The following is a 21,370-nucleotide window of genomic DNA, read 5'->3' on the forward strand; positions in this document are numbered from 1 at the left end:
TTCTCACCACATCTAGGTGATGATTGAGAACTAGCAAACAGTAATTAAAATTAGAGACTTTAGGGCAGTAGGGTGACTATATTTCCCAAAGGAAAAATGGGGCACTGTGTGGGGCTAGCCTAAGACCTCCCTCAAGGGCCCCCCATCCTCATGCAGGGTTGGCCTGGGTTGCTCCCCTGAGCACAGCCGGCCCCCCTCCCCCACGAGGCTGGGGCTGGTGTTGCTGTGTGCCTGCCCCCTGCCCCAGCTCTGCCACTCACTCCCCACACACCACTTTGACAAAAGTGGGCATTTCTCCCATTTGCTTTTACCAGCTGATCAAGTTGGCAAGAGCAAATGGGAGGAATGCCCACTTTTGCCAAAAGAGCTGGGATGGCCGGGACAGGCCTTAAAAGGGACTATCCCAGCCAAAACAGGACATATGGTCACCCTATACCCTAGCCCCTCCCAGTATGTGTATTTTGATTAGAAACTGAGGCCTGGCTCCTGCAAATGCTTATGCGCATGATTAGCTGCACACAGCCAAGTCATTCGACTGAAGTAAATGGAACAGCTCAGAGTACATAAAGTTAAGCATATGCATAAATGTTTGCAATGACACAGGGGCCCGACACAAACCCCACTGAAGTCAATGGTAATCTTTCCACTGACTTCCTTAGGCTTTGGATCAGATCCCAGCAGCAGCTTCTAAAACAGCTAGAACATCTCTATTATAATAAATAATGAACAGAACTGACACACATTGCAGGGTGATTTATTTCACCTATGTCTCTAAAGAGCTTTCTCAGCCTCCTCATTCTGATGCCAGAAATTCACAGGCATTGCTTTGATCCTTGGGGGCTTGCTAAGAAGTTTTATTATTGCAGTTGTGATAGGTTCAGATCCTCAGCTGGTGTCAATCAGCATCACTTCATTGGTTTCAGTGGAGTGACACCGAGGGACACAGGTTGAGGATTAGGCCCTTAGAGAGCTGGTGAGGTTTCTTACATTCTGAAGCTCATGATCAGGTTTAGGGGATAAATTATTAGCAGCTGTTTCTAAATGAGTCAGTAAAGGTGATTCTTAATAACACCTCAGGAACTCTGCAGATCCATTGAATTGAGTAAAGAGGGAAAAACAGGTGAATCTGAATATTTGAGCTTAAAACTAAAAATAAAATTGAACCTGTTCTAATTCTTTGTATTTGTTGTTTGCCAATTTCAAACTCACAAAATATTAAAAATAAAATATGCCAAGAAACAATGACAATTTTAAAAAAACAAACACCCCTCATTATCCACATTAGAATTCACAGATCAGTCCAGTTGGTTCTCTATTAAAACTCCCATGTTTGGTGTGTTGGCGTTCTTCCCTTGTGCCATTAGGTGGTGCTGGGAATCTCTGCATTGCTTTCTTAAAAGGGGAGATGTTCCTTTTGAGCTGCCTAGACTAACTATAGAATCAAAAAAATGAAGGGCTTGTTCTCAGTAGCTACCGATGTGGTGCTCTGCTCTTGTTCAGTGACAACAGTCGGCTGCGCACATGTTCCCTCTGTGTGCTGCCCTGGTTCTGCACAGATAGCTGACACAACAAACCCTAAGAGAACCCCCAAAGACCACAGACTCTAGTAAGGTACGAAGGAAACCAAGCCGGGTTTATTGTCAAACAAAGCACTGTAATAGTTTCCTATAGACTCTACAGGGCATACTACGAATATGTGCTCCCTGGCAACAGACACAGCTAAGTCAGTGGTGGGACACTCCACTGCCCCTAGGCTGGACAAAGATGCGCACTCCAGGACCTACTTTTATACAGTTACAGGACAGATTACTCATCCCTACTGACATATTGAAGTACAGCCTCTGGACTTATTGGGGCTGTATTCTTCTTTGATCATGTTGTTTCAAACACATCTATCCATCATGCTGTCCTTTTGACCCTGTCTTTAAGATGCACTTGCTTCTAGCAGCCCTCTTCTTGCCAACTTCTGTGAGTGAGGCCTGCCTCTGGCTCACAGCCCAGCTTTTGCTTAGCAGCGCCTGGAAGTACTTTGGTTTAGGCTTTAGGCCTCAGACTGGGCCTCTGACAAAAGTTTGTTTCTGGGCCTCATTTTACTACAGGGCTCAGACCTCAAGAGGTTACCTAGTCCACCTCCTTGCATGGAGGCAAGGCCAAGTATACCTAGCCCACCCCTGACAGGTGTCTGTCTCACCTGTTCTTAAAAACCTCCAATGAGGGGATTCCACAACCTCCCTTAGTAACTGATTCCAGCATTTCATTATCTTTGGAGTTAGCAAGTTTTTCCTAAACTCTAACCTCAATCTCCTTGCTGCAGATTAAGCTGATTGCTACTTGACTTACCCCTGGTGGACATGGAGACCAGGCAAAATACAGCCCCATGGAAGCTACCAACAATGTCTTGAATGACAAACGTTGTCCAGCTAATGCCTTCTGAACACCTGCTAGAAGCAGCATGCTAAAGAACTTCCCTGATGAACTGGCCCTTATCCATCTCTGCTGTGGACATCTCTCCCCTTTTTTTATTAATTGCTTAGAACATTTGTATGGCAAGAGGATTTTTACTGCTAACAAGCTCATTGTTTTTCAGGGCAGGCTCACCCAACAATAACTTCAAACTCTGCATGCTTTGATTGCTGGAGGCTGCAGGATTTTTGGCAAGTTTCATTTTTAAGGGTCTCCTTTCATCTTGGCCCCAGCAGGAGAGAGCTTATCACCTCAGTTCCATGCATATTGGCCAAGGTTTCTTCTGCCTATTCAACATCTGCTCCTCAGGTTTTCCCCAATCTGATATCTCAATAATCTTTTGTTTGTGGCATTGCTTCCAGTTACTGTGGAAATCGTTATAACTGCCTGTTCTCTCTTAGCACTCTAAAGTGTTTATTGTGCTTGGGCTGCTCTGAGGTCCCAAGAGAAGAAAAACTCTGATATCAAACCCAGAATGTCAGGCCCAGCGAGGCAGTTTGTTAAAGTTGTGCCAATCATACATACTCTATGGATCTGCACTACCAACCCTGGCTAACGAAGGCAAAGTAAGCTTTAATCTGGGGTCTCAAGAACAAGTTTAAGCACTTGTCGAAATCTTAAAGCTTAATGAGAAACGGTGGTCTCTGGCCTGGAAGTAAATCCATGCACAAAGCTCTGTTGATTTCACATGAGCCCAAGGATCCTGCTCTCTAGTGGAAAGCATAGATCTCTCTAGACTGCTTTACTACGGAGCCTCCTGGAGTTGCAACCACTGCTCAAGGAAATCTCTCTGGGCCAAAAGGGGTTGCCTGCCCTGAAGGGTGAATTACATTAAATAACACTGAGTTCCTGGAAAAAGCACCTCCTTTACTGCAAAATGGGGAGCTGGTTTCAAAGGTATAAATGAGTTAGGTGCCCAGTTCCCACTGAAAGCCGATGAGGGCTCGTCTACACTTGAAATGCTACAGCAGCACTGCTGTCATGCTTCAGTGTAGACACTACCTACTGAAGGGGTTCTCCCCTTGGCATAGGTACTCCACCTCCCCAAGAGGTGGTAGTTAGGTTGACAGAATTCTCACTTCAGAACAATGTTGTTATGCCCCTGTAAATTCCCAGTGTAAACCAGCCCTGAGAGTTGGGTGTCGAACTGCCCTTTATGCCTTGGAAAATCTCCCTTTTCCAGGGCTGGCATTTGTGTCCTCTTGCACTGGACAGCTACACTAATCACCTCTGTGCTTACCTGTTGAATCCCATATCTGATATCAGCGAAGCCACCGTAGGAGACAGAAATTGTGCTACTTCAGTGGAATCTGACCACTGGAGCTATGTTGTTCCCAAAGCGTAGACTGCTCCAAAGCCAGGTCTGAGAAGAACCGCAGACGGTTCTTCCTGTATAAAAGAAACACCTCGATACACATGTTTTTAGGTATACATATTTATTTACAAGTGACTGTTGGGAATTTTTGAAAGCTTATTTCACAAGAGGGGAAAATGACAATCACCATCATATTTACAACCAAAAACATCCCAGAGAAAGATATAACAAGCTAGCAGGGTATATGCACACCACCATAAATACAAGGGCATATTTGTACGTAATGCTATTTACATTGGATAATGTGTACAATGTCTATGTAGCTCTCATGCAGGATGGAGTCCAAGGGTTTGAGTCTCATTTACACTAAGACCACTTTTCACCACTCCAGCAGTGCAAAGTTGCCTTCAAGTGAGAGTAAATTAGCCACTCTGGGGCTCCTTTCCATGATTCCAGCGTTGTACCATGGGCAAAATAAGACTCAGGCCTCAAATGCATACACTGCTATTGCTTCAAGGAGCTGCAGACCTTCCAGCACTGTGATTTTGGCCTGTACAGTAGAACCTCAGAGTTATGAACACCTCGGGAATGGAGGTTGTTTGTAACTCTGAAACATTTGTAACTGAACAAAATGTTAGGGTTGTTCTTTCAAAAATTTGCAATGGAACATTGACTTCATACAGCTTTGAAACTTTACTATGCAGAAGAAAAATGCTGCTTTCGCTTTGTTTTATTAGTAGTTTACGTTTAAAACAGCGCTGTACTGTATTTGCTTTTTTTCTCTCTGCTGCTCCCTGACTGTGTACTTCCAGTTCCAAATGAGGTGTGTGGTTGGTCAGTCAGTTTGTAATTCTGAGGTTCTACTGGATTCACATTCAGATGTAAGATTAGTATCTGTACGGCTATTCATGGAGACCTGCAATCACCATTTGGGGCTTGGGCCTGAAGACAGAGCTAGGATTCAGCTTCTCTGCCTTAGGGCCTGCACTGTGGCCTCCATGGGAGCTGGAATAGGCCCTGGTGCCCTGATTTTCAGAAGTGCTGAGTATCTGCAGCTCCCACTCAACTGGCTGGGAGTTGTGGGCACACAGAGCCTCTAAAGAAAGGCCCTTAGGCCCAGCTCCACAAAGGTTTTTAGGCTCCTAACTCCCACTGGTTTCAGTAGAAGTTAGATGACTAAATCCCTTTGGGGATCTGAGCCTTAGAGATTGCAGGACCCATCTCAGAAACCAAGAGCAATATGAGGAGCCCTATTGGTCCAGTCCTACAAGGTGCTCTCTCCCAAGTGCTCCATGCCTGGCAGGGTCCAGCCCCAGGTGCACAGAACATAATGTAGTTACTACTTTATTGTGGGGTTGTGTCAGGGGCCCAGAGATTAGCTGGATGGTTGTTTCCTGTCCAAGTTAATATCTCCCTTGCTGAGTGTGTACTAGCAAGAATAATACCTTTTATCCTGGAGAATCCTAAAACGTTTTGCTAACCATATACACCCAGCACAGCTAAAGTGCAGCTGCCTCTGGAGGGGAGGGCTACAGCCAACATGTACATATCACACTGCACAGATGGAGGAGGTGGAGGAGTTTGGCCAACCTCTGACTCTCACAAAAAGTGCCAAGGGAAGTTTTATGCCCAGGCAGAGCAAAGAGAATCTTGTCTTGTAAGGGTTCATCTAAAAAGACCTCCATGGAATTTCTATGTAACCCCTTTAGCAGGCACAGGGCTAGAGCTCCCTTGCAAGAGTCACACATGACATTCTAGGAAGTTCAGGCATTTCGAACCTGACGCTAACACCACATTGTTCTCCCCTCCAGCACTGGTTGTAGCAAAGTGTTGATGTTTTTTAACCATCTACAGCCAATCCAATTTACTAATCAGTTTCCTTTGTGACATAAGAATATTGTTTAAAATATTTGAATTAGCATTTTTGTCCATATCCTTCCTGTGCTCAGAGGATCCCCACCCATTCAGAACTCATTTTCTCCTGACGCTAAGGAACAGATCCTATATTTAGGTGCCCAACTCCCATTGAAATTAATGGGAGTTAGCTGCCTAAGTACCTTTGAGGAGCTGCGGGTAAATATTTAATGACTTTCCAAGTCCCCTCCTCTAGTTTTCTCTTCTTTGCATTACTATTTGCTAAATGTATTACTGCAAGCTCACGCTGTAGCATTCAGGCCTTTAAAGGTCTGACTACACTGCAATTAAAAACTCCCAGCTGGCCCATGCTGGCTGACTCGGGTTAAGGGGCTCGTTTAATTGTGGTGTAGATGTTCAGGCTCTGGCTGCAGCCTTAGCTCAGGGACCCTTCCACCTTGCAGGGTCCTAGAGCCTGGGCTCCAGTCTGCACCTGCACTTCTACTCTACAATTAAACAGACCTAAGCCCAAACCCCATGAGTCGGGTCAGCTGGCCTGGGCCAGCGGCGGGTTTGTAATTGCAGTGTAGACACACCCTATGTTTTTCCCCAGGCCCAGCTCTGACTCTGCCCAAACTAGCACCGATTCGGAGATTGAAATTGGATAGAAGATTGTGGAAAGGTCTCTTGTTTGTGAGAGGCCCTTCTTCCCTTCTGCCAGGGCCCCTGCAGTGAGTGGGTTCAGCCATGTTCTGTGCACGCATCTTCAGCAACATTTGGATCAGAAAAGGAAAATAAAAGTTCCATCAACAGTTCAGTCACATTTGATGCACCAAGTTTATGCTTCTAGGCTATAAATGTTCACACAGTCCATTACCTCAGCATCCTGGGCCCAATTCTGCCCAGCCTTACACCTTGTGTAGTCATTTACACCTGTGTATTCTTCTTTGGTAGCATTTTACATCCACTGCGCATAGTTGTAAATGACAGCACAAAGCACAGGGGAGAATCAGGCCCAGTGTATCAAAACCCTAGCACGTGTGAATCCACGTCTGGCTACCAAAGTCAAACTCCAGCTGCATTCTGAAGTACTGCTTCTGAGGTAGTAATTTCTCTTGCAATCTATTCAGGAAACATCTTCATGCCTTCTTCCCTTGGAACATCTTTGAAGATTACACACACTGTTCACATTTAGGTCGGTCAGTTCTTCATCTAATTAGTGTCCTGAGCAGTACTGGAATTCAGCTGCCTAGCCCTGGAGAGGGAGGTCTCTTATATTGAGTCCAACTTCACATCACAAGAGGCACTGGGGCTGTTTCTAGACCTGACTCTAGCTAGCCATCACTAGAGATATTGAGGTCATAGTAAATTATCTAGGCTTAGCCCACTGGGACCCTGATATAATTCCAACACTTGTCAAGGGCTTTTGCTGAAAACAACTAATGACAGCAAAAGGCCACCTCTTTCCTACACTTTTGCCATGCATACAGGAAAAATTGTTTTAAGACATGCCTCTCCTATGTATCATTTTTCTATAAGGCACAGTTTCCTCTACACTATGTCCAAGCCTGGAGAAACAGTAAGGAAATTAAAGTATGTGCGTTCAAAATACCTGAGTCAACATCAAAAGTAAAAAGACTATGGATCTACATGTCTAATTCCTTTTTTCAGGTGGATAGTAGCTGGCACACAAGCCAAGATCAACAGCCCAGTAGAGGGCTTTGACACATTCCTGGAAGAAAGGAAGAGAAAGAATTGACTGTGGTTTGAAAGAAGAATAGTGAATGAATTCTGAACAAAAATGATTTATAATATAAACCACTCTCAAGGTGTCAGCATCCTAGGCCCTGACATAACAAAGATCTTAAACACATGCTTAACTTTAAGCCCAGGCTTAAGTCCCATTGAAGTTCAAATAAATGCATCATGTGGAAGCAAAAGCATATACAATATAGTAACTCAAATGTGTTAGTAATATATAGAGTAACATAGCAATCACTGGAACTACTCACACACTTAAAGTTAAGCATGTGCTTAAGTGCTTTGTTGGATCAGGATCCATACCCTACACAGGAGCATGAAGAGCTGTATTGACACAGTGGGGACCTTCACTTCCATTGAGCCTAGTAAGCTTGTAGCTGCTGCTAAGATAGGATGGGCAAACCTCAAATGGCTTGGCACCTTGGTTTCTGCACTTCTATTCTGGAAATATAATCGGAGCAGGTTTTTCCCGAAAGCTTCCTGGTACTTCCCAACTTCAGATGGACCAAGATACCTTTCTACATTCTGGTGACATTTCACTATCTCTACTCTCAGCCCAGACACACTCCAGGAGACACAGGGGGCAGCACAAACAAATCAACCAAAAAAGTGAAGAGAATTTCTTCAAGTCTCAGAAAAGTTTCTCCTCCAGGTCACTTTGGGGCAAATGTTTGGGGTGGTTTTCCTGAGAGCTTAGGGAATCAATAATGATCAGATAAGAAGCCCTCTGTACCTTCAACTATTAGTGTAACATTTGGACTGAATGATCTTCAAGGTTCTGAAATGTTTGTTTCTGATATTTTTTTTTCCTAGTTTCCAGCCAGGAATACAAGCAGAGGTCCCAGCACTCTCCTGGAGAAGTCTGTTCAGAAGCCCCATTTTACACACTCAGGCAATTTGGAGAAAGAAGCATGGGAATTTTTTGACATTATCCAAACCCAAACTATGAACTCCAGACATTTCCCAGTCACTGGTGCTGGTTTTATCCAAACTGACTTACAGAAATAAACACTTCTGCAGTGCCTCCTATCCCAAAGGGTGCCAAAGAATTTTGGCCCAGAGCCTCAAAGGTATTAAGGCTCCTGACTTCCACAGATTTCAGTGAAGTTAGGCAGCTAAATAACTTCGAGGATCTAGGCCTTTGCCCATCCCTTCTTATTTTCTCTATTATCTTTATGTACTAAGCATTATTAGATAATGGTGTGATAATTCCACATGAAAGTGTAAACCAGTGACCATGGATTAGAATCATATCTCACTAGGATAAACAACTTCAAAAGGAAATTCAGGGCTGTGGCTTCCTTGTCTAAATCATGTTTAAAGATGTTAAATTCCATTCACAAAGCTTAAATTGGTGACCGGATTTTCAAATGAGCTCAGCACATTGGGTGTACGTTTGGTACTGAGCTCTATTGAAAACCTGATGTTGAGTGCAGGTGCACTTGGAAATCTAGCTCTGAGCTCTTCTGAAAATTTGATGCTGCTAGTAGTTGGAATATCACAACATTTTCCAGGTGATTAAAAATCTATACTTACACTCTTCTCTTTTTCCTTCCCTTTCAAGCACACTCAAGGACCTGCTTTTGCTTCATTGCAGGTAAATCTTAAAAAAAAAAAGACAATAAATTAATAATCAGATCTTTTACACGTAATTTCTAGCATTTACTTGTGCATGTTTATAATGGCCACATCAAGGGAATAGCCAGACAAACAAGTATGATGTATGGTGTCATTTGCTTCAAGATGCAAAAGAGTCTAGATGGAATCCTGAAGTCACTGGGAGTTTTGCCACTGATTTTAATGGGACCAAGATTTCACCCCTGTCTTGAAAACCTTGAGAAATTGCATTTGGTGTGATGTGTTCTTCAGAGTAACTCTGCTTCATTTGTGCACATTTGTGCTCCAAAACAGACACACCATGTCTTCAAACTAACAAGCACTCAGCTTTCTTTCACCTATTAAATCTATCACAGCTACAGTCTCTCTGCTTTACTCACATGCATGAAACTGACTGCTTCTATGATAAATTAATCAGGGAGTATGTAATGGATTAATCCCTCCTTAAAACCCACTTCTTCTGTGAGGACTCTGCATTATGGCTTCACTCATCTCTTCATTCACAGTGCCTCTATGCCTTCGTGCCCTTGAAATGATGCCCCTTGTATTTCAGTTGTGTGCTTTACACTGCAAAGCCTTCCAGCAGGTGCCCTGTATTTCTAGGGTGTTTCCCAAAGCACTGTGTTCTCTAGTGGTGCACTGCCAACACAAGACAGAATCCTGAAGCCCCTAGTCAGTCCATACACAGAGAGATCTCCCATTACAGCCAACTGCAGTTCTGCTTCACTAAGGACTAAATAGAGTTATCAACATTTCCTGAATTTTGAGTTAGGCAAAACATGCCATTGAAAGTTCTATTATTGATCAACAACCCTCCTCCCACCTATTTTTTCCAATTAAATAATAATTGACAAGTGTGTGCATGTGCAGGGAGCAGGTTGACTTCCTATAAAGTTGCATGAAAACATTTGACAATTGAAACATTCTGATGAAATTTCAAAATGTTGCAAACTCAGTCAAAGTTTTCCAGAAAATCCCATGGAAGCATTTTAAACTAGTTCTAGGACTCAGTCGGGACTTCATGGTTTGTCCTGGAAATAATTAGTATTATTAATAAATAATAAAAGTAATTGTCAACAATCCCTATGAACTTATGCTTTCAAAGCACCTGTGTTTTTTTAGGTCACTGATCAGAAAGGGATAGCTAGCCTGTGAATGGCAGTGCACTCCCAGAGAACATGGTGCTTCGGAAAACACACGAGAAACCCAACCCTCACATCAGAGTGAAACTAAAAGCTTATTCCAGAGACAGTGCCAGAACTGAGCAAATATACAATTGAAGTTCCTGTTCTCTGCAAGAAGTTACTGGATGTTATTTATGTATAAAAGTGACCAAACTCCAATTTCTTCTGTTCTTTCTGAAGGACAATCCTGATTTTTGTGTGTTTACACAGCTAATTTCACTTTTAGTAAAGTTTGTTGGAAAAACACAGAAAAATGTGATTTTTTTTGTTATCACTGACATTTTATTTACCTGATCAATCTCCCAAAAGCTCTAATTTTAAGATAAAATGGGGGCATTCAAAATTTAGAAATAATTAGGCTACGTTAGATTAGATTAGACTGAAAAACAACAACTACGCAAATCAAACTGGAAGCAGGGAAATATAGATCAAATGCAGGAATTTTAAAGACAGGTACTTTTGAAAAGCCCCCTAGGTACCATTTGCCTTTAAAACCTTTACAAATCTGGCCTTCATTCCCTTCCAGATACTAGCTAATATCAGGGATTTCCCATAACAAATTAAATTTGGAAGTGACTAACTGGATTTTAGATGTGGTTTTCCGAAGGTGCCTCTTTCCAAAGAGCAAGGTCACTACAACAGCACCAGTTGCTGGTCCAGGCATCTCTGCCAGCTCATCTGTTGCTGGCGGAAAACACCCTTTCCAACCGATGGATAAACAATCTCCTGGATAGCCTGCTGTTTGCATTGTCCCAGCAGACACTTGGATTAGCTAGGGAAAGGCATCCCCAGCGTGAAATGGAAATCTCAGCCTGCTTTAAAACAGCCAGTGACACTGCGCTGGTCTGGAAGGGTGGCAGAGCCTCTACAACCAGGGCTTTGCAGCCAGAGTGACTGCTTACACCAGGGGTCAGACAACAGGCCAAATCTGGACCCATTAGAGCCTTTTGAACAGAAATCTTTTTATTTACTTATTATCTTTGTGGGTTTTTTTATTTTCTCTGCAATCTGGACCTTGACTATACCTTGGCCAAGAAATTTGGACCTTGACAAAAAATAACCAACTACCCCTGGCTTAAACTCTTCCAGGAGTGGAGCCAGTTCTGTCTGAACCGCCCCGCCACACACACACACACTGCTCTGCTCCAAGCATCAGCTCCCAGTACTTTGCACTGACCTCCTGCGAAGCCAGAAGCTCGCCCCAGCCCAGCTCTAACCGTCCCCCCTTTGCAGGCTCTGATACCTACTCTTCCAGCTGCAGACACAGCGTGATCTGAGTCCCCTGCAGCTGGGCCTCCCTAAGAGGGCGCTGGGCATTGCCATGCCCATTGCTTTGGCGGTAGGAGAGGTTGTTCTCAGTCCTGCTACTCGAGCGGCTGCTGCTGCTGCTGGTTCCCCCGTCCTCCTCCGCCGCCTGCCCGGGCTGCTGCCCCTGCTCCAGCGGCTTGCTGTCCGCAGGGGAGGCCTCCTGGGAAGCGAAGGCGCAGGGGCACCGGCGGAGGTCCCTGGAGACGGCGTGCAGCCGGCGGTCCGCGCTCCGCGGGCAGCAGAGCAGCTTCTTGAAGGCGCTCCTGAAGTCGGGGCTGCGGCAGTAGATGATGGGGTTGAAGGCGGAGTTGACGTAGCCCAGCCAGTTGAGGAAGAGGAAGACCTGGCCGGGGACGAGGGACCTGTAGAAGACCTTGACGATGTTGGCCACGAAGAAGGGCAGCCAGCAGAGGGTGAAGGTGCCCATGATGATGCCCAGGGTCTTGAGCGCCTTGTGCTCCCTCATGGCCATGAGGCGGGAGGGTCTCCTCCGGCGGGGGCCCTTGGCGCCGGGGCTGGGGGGCTCCTGGAGGAAGCGGACCTTGTCCCGCTCGATGAGGCTGATCTGCCTGCTGGCCACGGCGAAGACCCGCGCGTAGACGAAGAGCATGACCAGCAGCGGCACGTAGAAGGAGATGATGGAGGAGAGGATGGCGTAGGGCATGTTGGTGACGAAGTCGCAGCAGCGCGGGTTCTGGTAGCAGCGCAGCGCTTCCTCGTCCGCCCCGTCCCGCCACCAGTGGTTCATGATGGGCAGGAAGGAGACGAAGGCGGAGATGGCCCAGACCAGACACACCACGGCCCGCGCCCGGCCCTTGGTCACCAGCGCCTCGTACTGCAGCGGCGAGGTGATGGCCAGGTACCGGTCCACGGCGATGGCGCACAGGGTCTCGATGCTGGCGGTGACGCACAGCACGTCCAGCGAGGTCCACAGCTCGCACACGGTGGTGCCGTAGGGCCAGTGGCCGCTCAGCACGATGGTGGCCCCCGGCGGCACCACCAGCAAGCCCATGATCAGGTCGGCGCAGGCCAGCGAGGTGACGAACACGTTGGTCATGGTCTGCAGGCGCGGCGTCTTGGCGATGGCCAGGATCACCAGCAGGTTGCCGGCCGCGATCACCAGCACCGTGAGGCTCAGGGCGGCCCCGACGGCCCACTGCTGGCTCAGGCTGCCGGCCCCCGTGCAGTTGGTGGTTGCGTCCCCCCAGGAGGTGGCGTTGCTCTCGGGCCAAGGAGCCATCTCCGCTGGAGAGCTCCGTGCGCGCCTCTCCGTGCGCCCCTGTCTCCGCGGGGCGCCAGCTTTTAATTGCAAACTCCCCGCAGCGCTCGGAGTTTCGGCTCCATACAGGGTGTGTGAGCGGCTTCTTGAGCCTGGGTCATCTCTCCGGGAGCACTGAAAAGGCTGCAGCAGGGGATGGGCTCCCCCCTACACACACCCCGGTGGCACTGCTCAGAGGAGGAGCCCTTAAAGGCACAGGACACAGCTGGGCTGCCCCACTCGTAGGGTCGTTGAAAAAAAGAAAAGCAGCCCGGAACACGCCCATTTGCATCTGTCTTTCCGGGTCTGTTCCCTTCCCTCCTTTCTCTGCTGCCCCGCGGGGATTTTAAATATTGGAGTCCAGCATTTGCCCCTTCCTTCCCCTGCACCTTTCTCCTGGGGCTGAGAATTTAACTCTCCTGCTCCTGCGTCCCTTCCTCTCTCCACAGCCCCGTGCCTTTCCTCTGCTGCCCCGCTGTCTGCCCATTGCAGAGAGGACACTTTCAGGCAGGAGAAGAACCCGTGTGCCAGCACAAGAGCAGACTTTCTCCGCGGGTACTTTGCGCCTGGCAGATCTGCTCAGCACCACAACAGCTGCAAAACAAGCAAACTCCCTTTTCCCGGTGGGTTACCGCGGCAACTACAGCCCATCACATAAACTGCAACCGTCTGCCGGTCAAACACACACACACACACACACACACACACACACACACACACACACACACACACACACACGCTCCCGCCTTGTCAACGCAAATCGCACATGTAGAGAAGAGGGAACAACCCGAGGACGCCAGGCACAGACACTGGGGCGGAGGTGACACGATTGTCTCGAGCGAGAACGACACTTTTCTGCATTTGGCTCGAGGCGTTTATTCCCCTCTAATCGGCGGAAAGTATCAATTTCCTCCAGCGCTCCATCGAACACAACTCGGCTGAGCGCAAACCCTCGCCAGGGCGAAAAGGTGGGAGCCAGGGACAGCAAACTGCTCCCCGGAGAGCGACATTCTCATTGCCTAGGAAGAAAGCGTGTGTGTCTTTCTGCTGGCTCCCCGGCTCTCCCCTGCCGCTCGGGAGCGGTTTTCACACACAGCCTCGTGGGCACCGAGAGGGCATTGCGCCTCACCTCTCGTCCCACTGTCCGTGGCGTTTGGCCACGTGCACTGCCAGCTCCACTGACAGACAAACGGGCCCATGAATCCCTTTTCTCTGCCTCTGCCGACTTGGCCGGGCGCTAGAACTTCGCGGGGAAGGTCCGAGACGGCGAATAACTGCAGAGTTCAGGACAAAACTCCCCCCGTTACGCACGTCCGAGAGGCGCGGCGGGCAAGCGAATTGTTCCTCCGAGGTGTGCAAGGGGAAGGGGCAGAGGCCGGCTGGGGCGGGGGCCGTTCGCTCCTCTGCCGGGTGGGGGGCTTTTCACTTGGCAGGAATTAAACTATTCCAGGAGTTGCGCTCAGATAGCCCCAGCCCACAGGCCGTGTTATACAGGGGGGCCCTGGCTCGTAGAGACACGCGTCTGCGTTTCGCTGTTATCCTTGCGGGAAAGGAAACGCCCCTTCATTCCCGTGGCGGGCAGCGGCAGCTCTTAGGCTGCTCAGCCCCGGGGAATGGCCTGTTCCCGGGGCGCCCGCTCCAGCGCTGCGCTCTCTGCTTCAGCCTGTTCCCTGCTCTTCCCCACACAGGGACTGGCCCTAGGTGCGGAGGCCACCGCAGCGGGAATGTGTCATTTGTTCCACGGAAGGCCCGCTCCTTTTGGTGCAGATGTTTCCATGCAGGGTCAGGAGCTCTGTGCCTGGCAGTCAGAGGTGCAAGGCCATGGCTGGTCCTGAGTCAAGGGCGTTAGGACTGGACCTCTGTCTTCATCATTGTGCACTCGCCGGCTTTCATGTAAAGCCCAACTGAGCCAATGTTTCCTTGAGTAGCTGGAGGTGCTAAGGAGTCAGCTCCTGCCCTGGTTGCAGTGACCCATCATAGTTACTGTGCACAGACCATGTGAGTAGGGGGATGGTTCCCAGCACCAGAAGGTGAGCACTCTCATACACCTGGGCCAGTGTGGCCCTCCACTGAGATGGGAGATCCTGGGTTAGCAGGCCAGGGTAGGGTGGAGCCTGGAAAAGAGCAAGGGAAGCTCCAGAATGTCCCCAGAGCTGCCCCCCATAACTTTGGTACCATCTCCAGATGCTGTCCTTTGGTACACTATGAAGGGGACGGATGCGGCTGATCCAAAGCACATAGGACTCAATGGAAAGCCCCTTCCCCATTGAATATCACAGTTTGAAGGAACCTCAAGAGATCATGGAGTCCAACCCCTTGCTCAAAGCAGGACCACTCCCCAAATGGCCCCCTCAAGGGTTGAGCTCACAACCCTCAGTTTAGCAGGCCAATGCTCAAACCACTGAGCCATCCCTGCCCCTCTCCCTGTTGCTGGAGACTGTACCAAAGTTATGGGGGGCAGCTTTGGGGGCATTCTGGAGCTTCCCTTGCCCTTCTCCACAGTCCCTTTCCAGGCTCCACCCTACCCTGGCCTGCTAACCCAGGATCTCCCATCTCAGCACAGGGCCACACTGGTCCAGGTGTATGAGAGTGCTCACCTTCTGGTGCTGGGAACCATCTCCCTACCCACATGGTCTGTGCACAGTAACTATGATGGGACACTGCAACCAGGGCAGGAGCTGGCTCCTTGGCACCTCCAGCTACTCAATGAAACAGAAGCACAAAAATTGGAAAGCCCCAAAAATAAGAAGCAAGAAACATTTGAGGATCACTAGCCCCTGGGTTCTTCTCCTAGCAGGGTGCATTCTACCCAGCCTTTGGAGGCTGATTTTGGGATTTAGTTTGGAGTTCTGAATGTTATCAGATCCCCAGCTGGGGTAAATTGGCATAGTTCCATAATTTATATTAGCTGAGGATCTGGTCTCTGGCCTCAGAATTTCCCTCAGTTTAGTTGTTTCTGATACCAGACACTCCAGGGTGCAATCCCTGTCTGGGCACTCTGGGCTAGATCCATGGCCATTATACTTTGATGTTGCACCCCTGGCTTGGAGACTTACACCAGCAGGGATCTGGACAGTTTTCTGGACAGTTTTCTCTCAAGACATGTGCTGAATGATGCTGCATCTCAGCAGCATCCTAACGGTCAGGGTGCTGTAATCAGGTGCAGATTACTTACTCGGGTATTAATTTGCTAGGAACATTGCTGAGCTGCTCAAAGCAAGCCCCATGCATGCTCATGCTTTGGCAGCTGGGACAAGTACAGTAGAACCTCAGAGTTACAAACCCCTCGGGAATGGAGTTTGTTCATAAGTGAAGTGTTCCCAAAACATTAGGGTTGTTCTTTCAAAAGTTTACAACTGAACATTGACTTAATACAGCTTTGAAACTTTACTCTGCAGAAGAAAAATGCTGCTTTTGCTTTGTTTTTTTAGTAGTTTATGTTTAACACAGTGCAGTACTGTATTTGCTTTATTTTTATTTTATTTTTTGTCTCTGCTGCTGCTTGATTGCATACTTCCAGTTCCAAATGAGCCGTGTGGTTGACCGGTCAGTTCATAACTCTGGTATTCCTAACTCTGAGGTTCTACTGTTGTCATAAACAGATAGCTAAGGGTTAATGTTCTTTTACCTGTAAAGGGGTAACACCAGTAACCTGAAACACCTGACCAGAGGACCAATCAGGAAACAAGACTTTTTCAAATCTGGGTTGAGGAACCATAAACCCCCTACAGGCCAAAGTGGATGCTATCCAAAAGTGGCCTGTCCCAAGGTCAAAGAAACAGGTCCAATCCTTCTTAGGCTTGGCCGGATACTACAGGGGATTTGTACCACACTACAGCCAAATCGCTGCCCCACTGACCGACCTGACCAAAAAGACCTAGCCAACTACAGTTAAGTGGACTGATGAGTGTCAAAAGGCCTTTACCCAACTTAAGGCAACACTCATGTCTGACCCTGTGCTCAGGGCCCCGAACTTTGACAAGCCATTCCTAGTAACCACGGATGCATCTGAGCGTGGTATAGGAGCAGTTCTCATGCAGGAAGCAACGGATCACAACTTCCATCCTGTCGTGTTTCTCAGCAAGAAACTGTCTGAGAGGGAAAGTCACTGGTCAGTCAGTGAAAAGGAATGCTACGCCATTGTGTACGCCCTGGAAAAGCTACGCCCATATGTTTGGGGATGGCAGTTCCAGCTACAAACTGACCATGCTGCGCTAAAGTGGCTTCATACTGCCAAGGGGAACAACAAGAAACTTCTTCGTTGGAGTTTAGCTCTCCAAGATTTTGATTTTGAAATTCAGCACATCTCAGGAGCTTCTAACAAAGTAGCTGATGCACTCTCCCGTGAGAGTTTCCCATAATCCAGTAGTTAAAAAGTGTTCTTAAAATGTAAAAGTCTGTTAGTTATATACTTAGTGGTATATGTACAGGTGCATGTGCTGTATTAATCTGTTTATTTTAAAGTTGTAGGAGGAAATCACCGCCAGTGAGGTTCCCCACTGTCTGCAATTTGGGGGGCGTGTCATAAACAGATAGCTAAGGGTTAATGTTCTTTTACCTGTAAAGGGGTAACACCAGTAACCTGAAACACCTGACCAGAGGACCAATCAGGAAACAAGACTTTTTCAAATCTGGGTGGAGGGAAGTTTGTGTGTGAGTTCTTTGTTCTTTGTCTTGTGTCTGACCCTCTCAGCTATGAGAGTGATTTTTCTATCTCCAGCTTTCTAATCTTCTGTTTCCAAGTTGTAAGTACAAAGATAGGAAGACCATAGGTTTGTTTTTTTGTATTTACATGTGTATAGTTGCTGGAATGTGTTAAATTGTATTCTTTTTGGATAAGGCTATTTATTCATTTTTTTTCTTTTAAGCAAATGACCCTGTATTTGTCACCTTAATACAGAAAGACCATTTTTATGTATTTTTCTTTCTTCTTATAAAGCTTTCTTTTTTAGACCTGTTGGAGTTTTTCTTTAGTGGGAATTCCAGGGAATTAAGTCTGCAACTCACCAGGGAATTGGTGGGAGGAAGAAGTCAGGGGGAAAATCTCTTTGTGTTAGATTTACTAAGCCTGACTTTGCATACCCTCTGAGTGAAGAGGGAAGTACTTGTGTTTCCAGGACTGGAAACGGGGAGGGTGGAGTCCCTCTGTTTAGATTCACGGAGCTTGCTTCTGTGTATCTCTCCAGGAACCCAGGGAGGGAACACCTGGAAGGGAGAAGGGGGGGGGGGAATGATTTATTCCCCTTTGTTGTAAGACTCAAGGAATTTGGGTCTTTGGGGTCCACAGGGAAGGTTTTTGGGGGGACCAGAGTGCCCCAAAACACTCCAAATCTGGGAAATATGACAACTGTATGTCTACCCGGCAATAAGAGGCCCGCAGCATAGAGTCTCAGAGCCAGGATCCACTGACTTGGGTTGGTGTGGGGCTAAAAACAGCAGTGTAGACATCCAGGCTTGGGCTAGAGCTGGGACTGTGAAATCTGGTGCATGGGGAGGGTCTCAGAGCCCAGGCTCCAGGCCAAGCCCAAACATCTCCACTGCTATTTTTAGCCCTGCATCCCAAGCCCCTCAAGCCCGAGTCTCTTGCCAGCCAGGCTCTGAGACTTGGTACCACATTTTTTTCTTTGCAGTGTAGACATTCCGGCCTTTATCCAGCAAAGCACTTCAGCACACGTGTTTGGTGAATCCCCCTGCCCTTGCTCCTAGTGCAGTCACTCCCTGGGGAAGGGTGGCCATGAAATACAAACATGCTGATCAGAACTAGTCCAAAAAGGGGGACATTTTGCAAAGAAAATTGTCACATTTTTCTTTTCCTTTGAAATTAAAATATTCAGCATTTCAAATAGTCACAATTTTGAAATTATATATATATATTACCAGCTCTGTCGCTAGTTGGAAATCAAGAGTGAAAATTGCAAATATTTTATCCAACATGTTTTTTCATTTCAAAATTTTCAGTTTCATCGATATTTTGAAAATTCCAAGCAGTTCAGATTCTGATTTCGTAGCACTTGAGACACTCACTTTTCACTGGTGTAAATGACTACACTGGGTGCAGAAAAAATGGAGAAGTAGTCTTAAAGCATGTGAGTAGTTCCATTGAAATAAAGGGGCCACTCGTGCTTAGAGCTAGGTATGTGTTTAAGAATTTTGCCAGATCTAGGCCTAAGGTTCTGTTCCTCCTATGAAACACTCCTGGTTAGTTTCCTGAGTAGGTAGGTTTTGCACTGCTGTTCATGCAGATACCAGAATTTAGAAGACAGGAGCCTTCCACCCATGGTAATCTGAAGATTCAGCAAGTAGGAATAATGCTTGCTCTATATAAATATATCAGGGGGGTCAACGTTAGGGAGGGAGAGGAATTATTTAAGTTTAGTACTAATGTAGGCACGAGGACGAATGGGTACAAACTGGATATAAGGAAGTTCAGACTTGAAATTAGACGAAGGTTTCTAACCATTAGGGGAGTGAAGTTCTGGAACAGCCTTCCGAGGGAAGTAGTGGGGGCAAAAGACTTTTCTGGCTTTAAGACTAAGCTTGATAAATATATGGAGGGGATGTTATGATAGGATAGTTTAATTTGGACAACTGATCTTGGATTATCACCAGATGCGTCTGCTCAGTGGTCTGCGGGGAGTTGTTGGATGGGATGGGAACTGAGTTACTGCAGAGAATTCCTTCTTGGGTGCTGGCTGGTGGATTCTCTGCAGCTTGAGGTCTTCAAACCAATTTTGAGGATTTCAATAACTCAGTCCTGGGTTAGGGGTTGTTATAAAAGTGGATGGATAGGGTTCTGTGGCCTGCCTTGTGCAGGAGGTCAGACTAGATGATCATATTGGTCCCTTCTGACCTATGAGTCTATGAGTCTATGAGTAATGTGACAACAGACAAAAACTACTCACTAATCATAGTATCAGAGGGGTAGCCCTGTTAGTCTGGATCTGTAAAAGCAGCAAAGAATCCTGTGGCACCTTATAGACTAACAGACATTTTGGAGCATGAGCTTTCGTGGGTGAATACCCACTTCATCAGAGGCACGCATCTGACGAAGTGGGTATTCACCCACGAAAGCTCATGCTCCAAAATGTCTGTTAGTCTATAAGGTGCCACAGGATTCTTTGCTGCTTTCACTATTCATAATACATTATTCATTTAACAGTTTTTTTATCAATTCATGAATTATCCACAAACAGACTTTGATTTTAACAACTGTTTTTGTTTTTCAGAATAGTCATAGGAACATTTGAGTCAGACACATTTCAGTCCTTGTTTTTTTTTCCTCAAATTATTTGCTTCAGTTGAATCTTGGACTTCTTATTCATGGTGTGGTTGGCCATTTAAGTCCCTGCAAGTTGCTTCTGCTTTCTGATTGGATAAATGAAACATACACAGGAAAAGAGAAATCAAAGCATTTTCAAAGTAGATGTGCAAACAATTCTAGATTGAAAATTCTGGTGAACAAGTTCAGAAGATTTTCACTCTCTGCAAACCAAAAGCACTTGTAGGAATGCTCATAGGAAATAAAACTGAAGGCATCTGGGTTAGCAGATGAGACACTGAGCAAGAGTCAGGAAATTTTGATTTGACTCCTGGATTTGACCTGGATGATTAGGGGCAACTTATGGCTCTGTGCCTCTGTTTCACCTCCCATTCTGCGTCTATATTGTCTATTTGGAGCGTGGTGAGTTCGTCAGGGCAGGGATTGTTTGTCACTATTTGTCTGTGCAGCGCCCAGCACAATGGGGCCCTGTTCTCACATGCTGTAATTTAAATAATAAAAAAGGATTGCAAAAGGGAATCCTTCTTTTGTATCTGTACAAACATTCCCGAACATATTCTCACAGCTCTAATACTGGCTGCTTGTTTTCTCCTGCAACTTCCTGCTGCCAGTGATTTCACCCTCCCTCTGTTTATTCCAACAGTAGCAAAACATAGATGCTGACACATTTTGAGTGCTCTATAATAAAAGCTCTCCTTAGTCCTGATTTCAGACTCAGGTCCCACACGCTTTGAGTTAACATCCCCCGGTATCATCAAAACTCTCACCTTCTCCTGTGCTCAGTTTTAGCAGCTGAGCAATTTCTTTTTGCACAGAGTTCTTCATTCCCCTGAGGTTGTCCCGCTCAGATTGGATTAAGAAAACTGTTTCATGTCAGCAAATATCTGTGGTTGGTCTAACCCCAGTTCCACTGAACCCAGATAAGATCATCATTTCCCCTTTAGGGTTGCACACGCATCCTCACAAAAGCTCTTGGGGGTACTTAAGAGACCAAAACCAGCTACAAATCAACCAAAGAACTGCTTGAATGCTGACTTCATTGTGGATCATCTTTAGCAATATTAGCACATGATAAATGGAATGTGTCTGGGATGTATTCTTGCATGTATGTATTCAATACCAGATGTTTCAGTCTGAACAAAATCTTTGGATCCTAATGTCTTACAGTGTAATCTTCCTCCATCCGCTATGCAACACAGGGGAACTATCGATATCATCTGATGGTTTCCTTGCAATCCCCTGTCTGTCTGTATCCAGCTGTTGTTTCTTGTCTTATGCTTAGATTGGAAGGTCTTTGGGGCAGGGACCCTTTTTGTTCTGTGTTTGTACAG

The 21,370-nt window shown here is 46.6% G+C and overlaps 1 protein-coding gene across 1 annotated transcript; it reads right to left on the minus strand.

Annotated features, from left to right (window-relative positions):
- Nucleotides 1-6,677: 6,677 nt before the first annotated feature.
- Nucleotides 6,678-13,446, minus strand: ADRB3 (adrenoceptor beta 3). The gene is made up of 3 exons (XM_050940107.1): nucleotides 11,442-13,446; nucleotides 8,930-8,996; nucleotides 6,678-7,364 (listed from the first exon to the last, which is right to left on the minus strand). The coding sequence occupies exons 1-2, from the start codon at nucleotides 12,740-12,742 to the stop codon at nucleotides 8,963-8,965; spliced, it is 1,335 nt and encodes a 444-aa protein (XP_050796064.1). The 5' UTR covers nucleotides 12,743-13,446; the 3' UTR covers nucleotides 6,678-7,364; nucleotides 8,930-8,962.
- Nucleotides 13,447-21,370: the final 7,924 nt, after the last annotated feature.

The sequence above is a fragment of the Gopherus flavomarginatus genome, chromosome 2, assembly GCF_025201925.1.
Source record: "Gopherus flavomarginatus isolate rGopFla2 chromosome 2, rGopFla2.mat.asm, whole genome shotgun sequence".
Lineage (NCBI taxonomy): Eukaryota > Metazoa > Chordata > Testudines > Testudinidae > Gopherus > Gopherus flavomarginatus.

Bases quoted from the DNA above. Each gene is read 5' to 3' on its own strand.
- ADRB3 (XM_050940107.1), bottom strand. From the start codon at position 12,742: ATGGCTCCTTGGCCCGAGAGCAACGCCACCTCCTGGGGGGACGCAACC. The intron at 8,997-11,441 runs GTAGGTATCAGA...TTTTTTTTTAAG, and splicing joins CTGTGTCTGCAGCTGGAAGA to ATTTACCTGCAATGAAGCAA.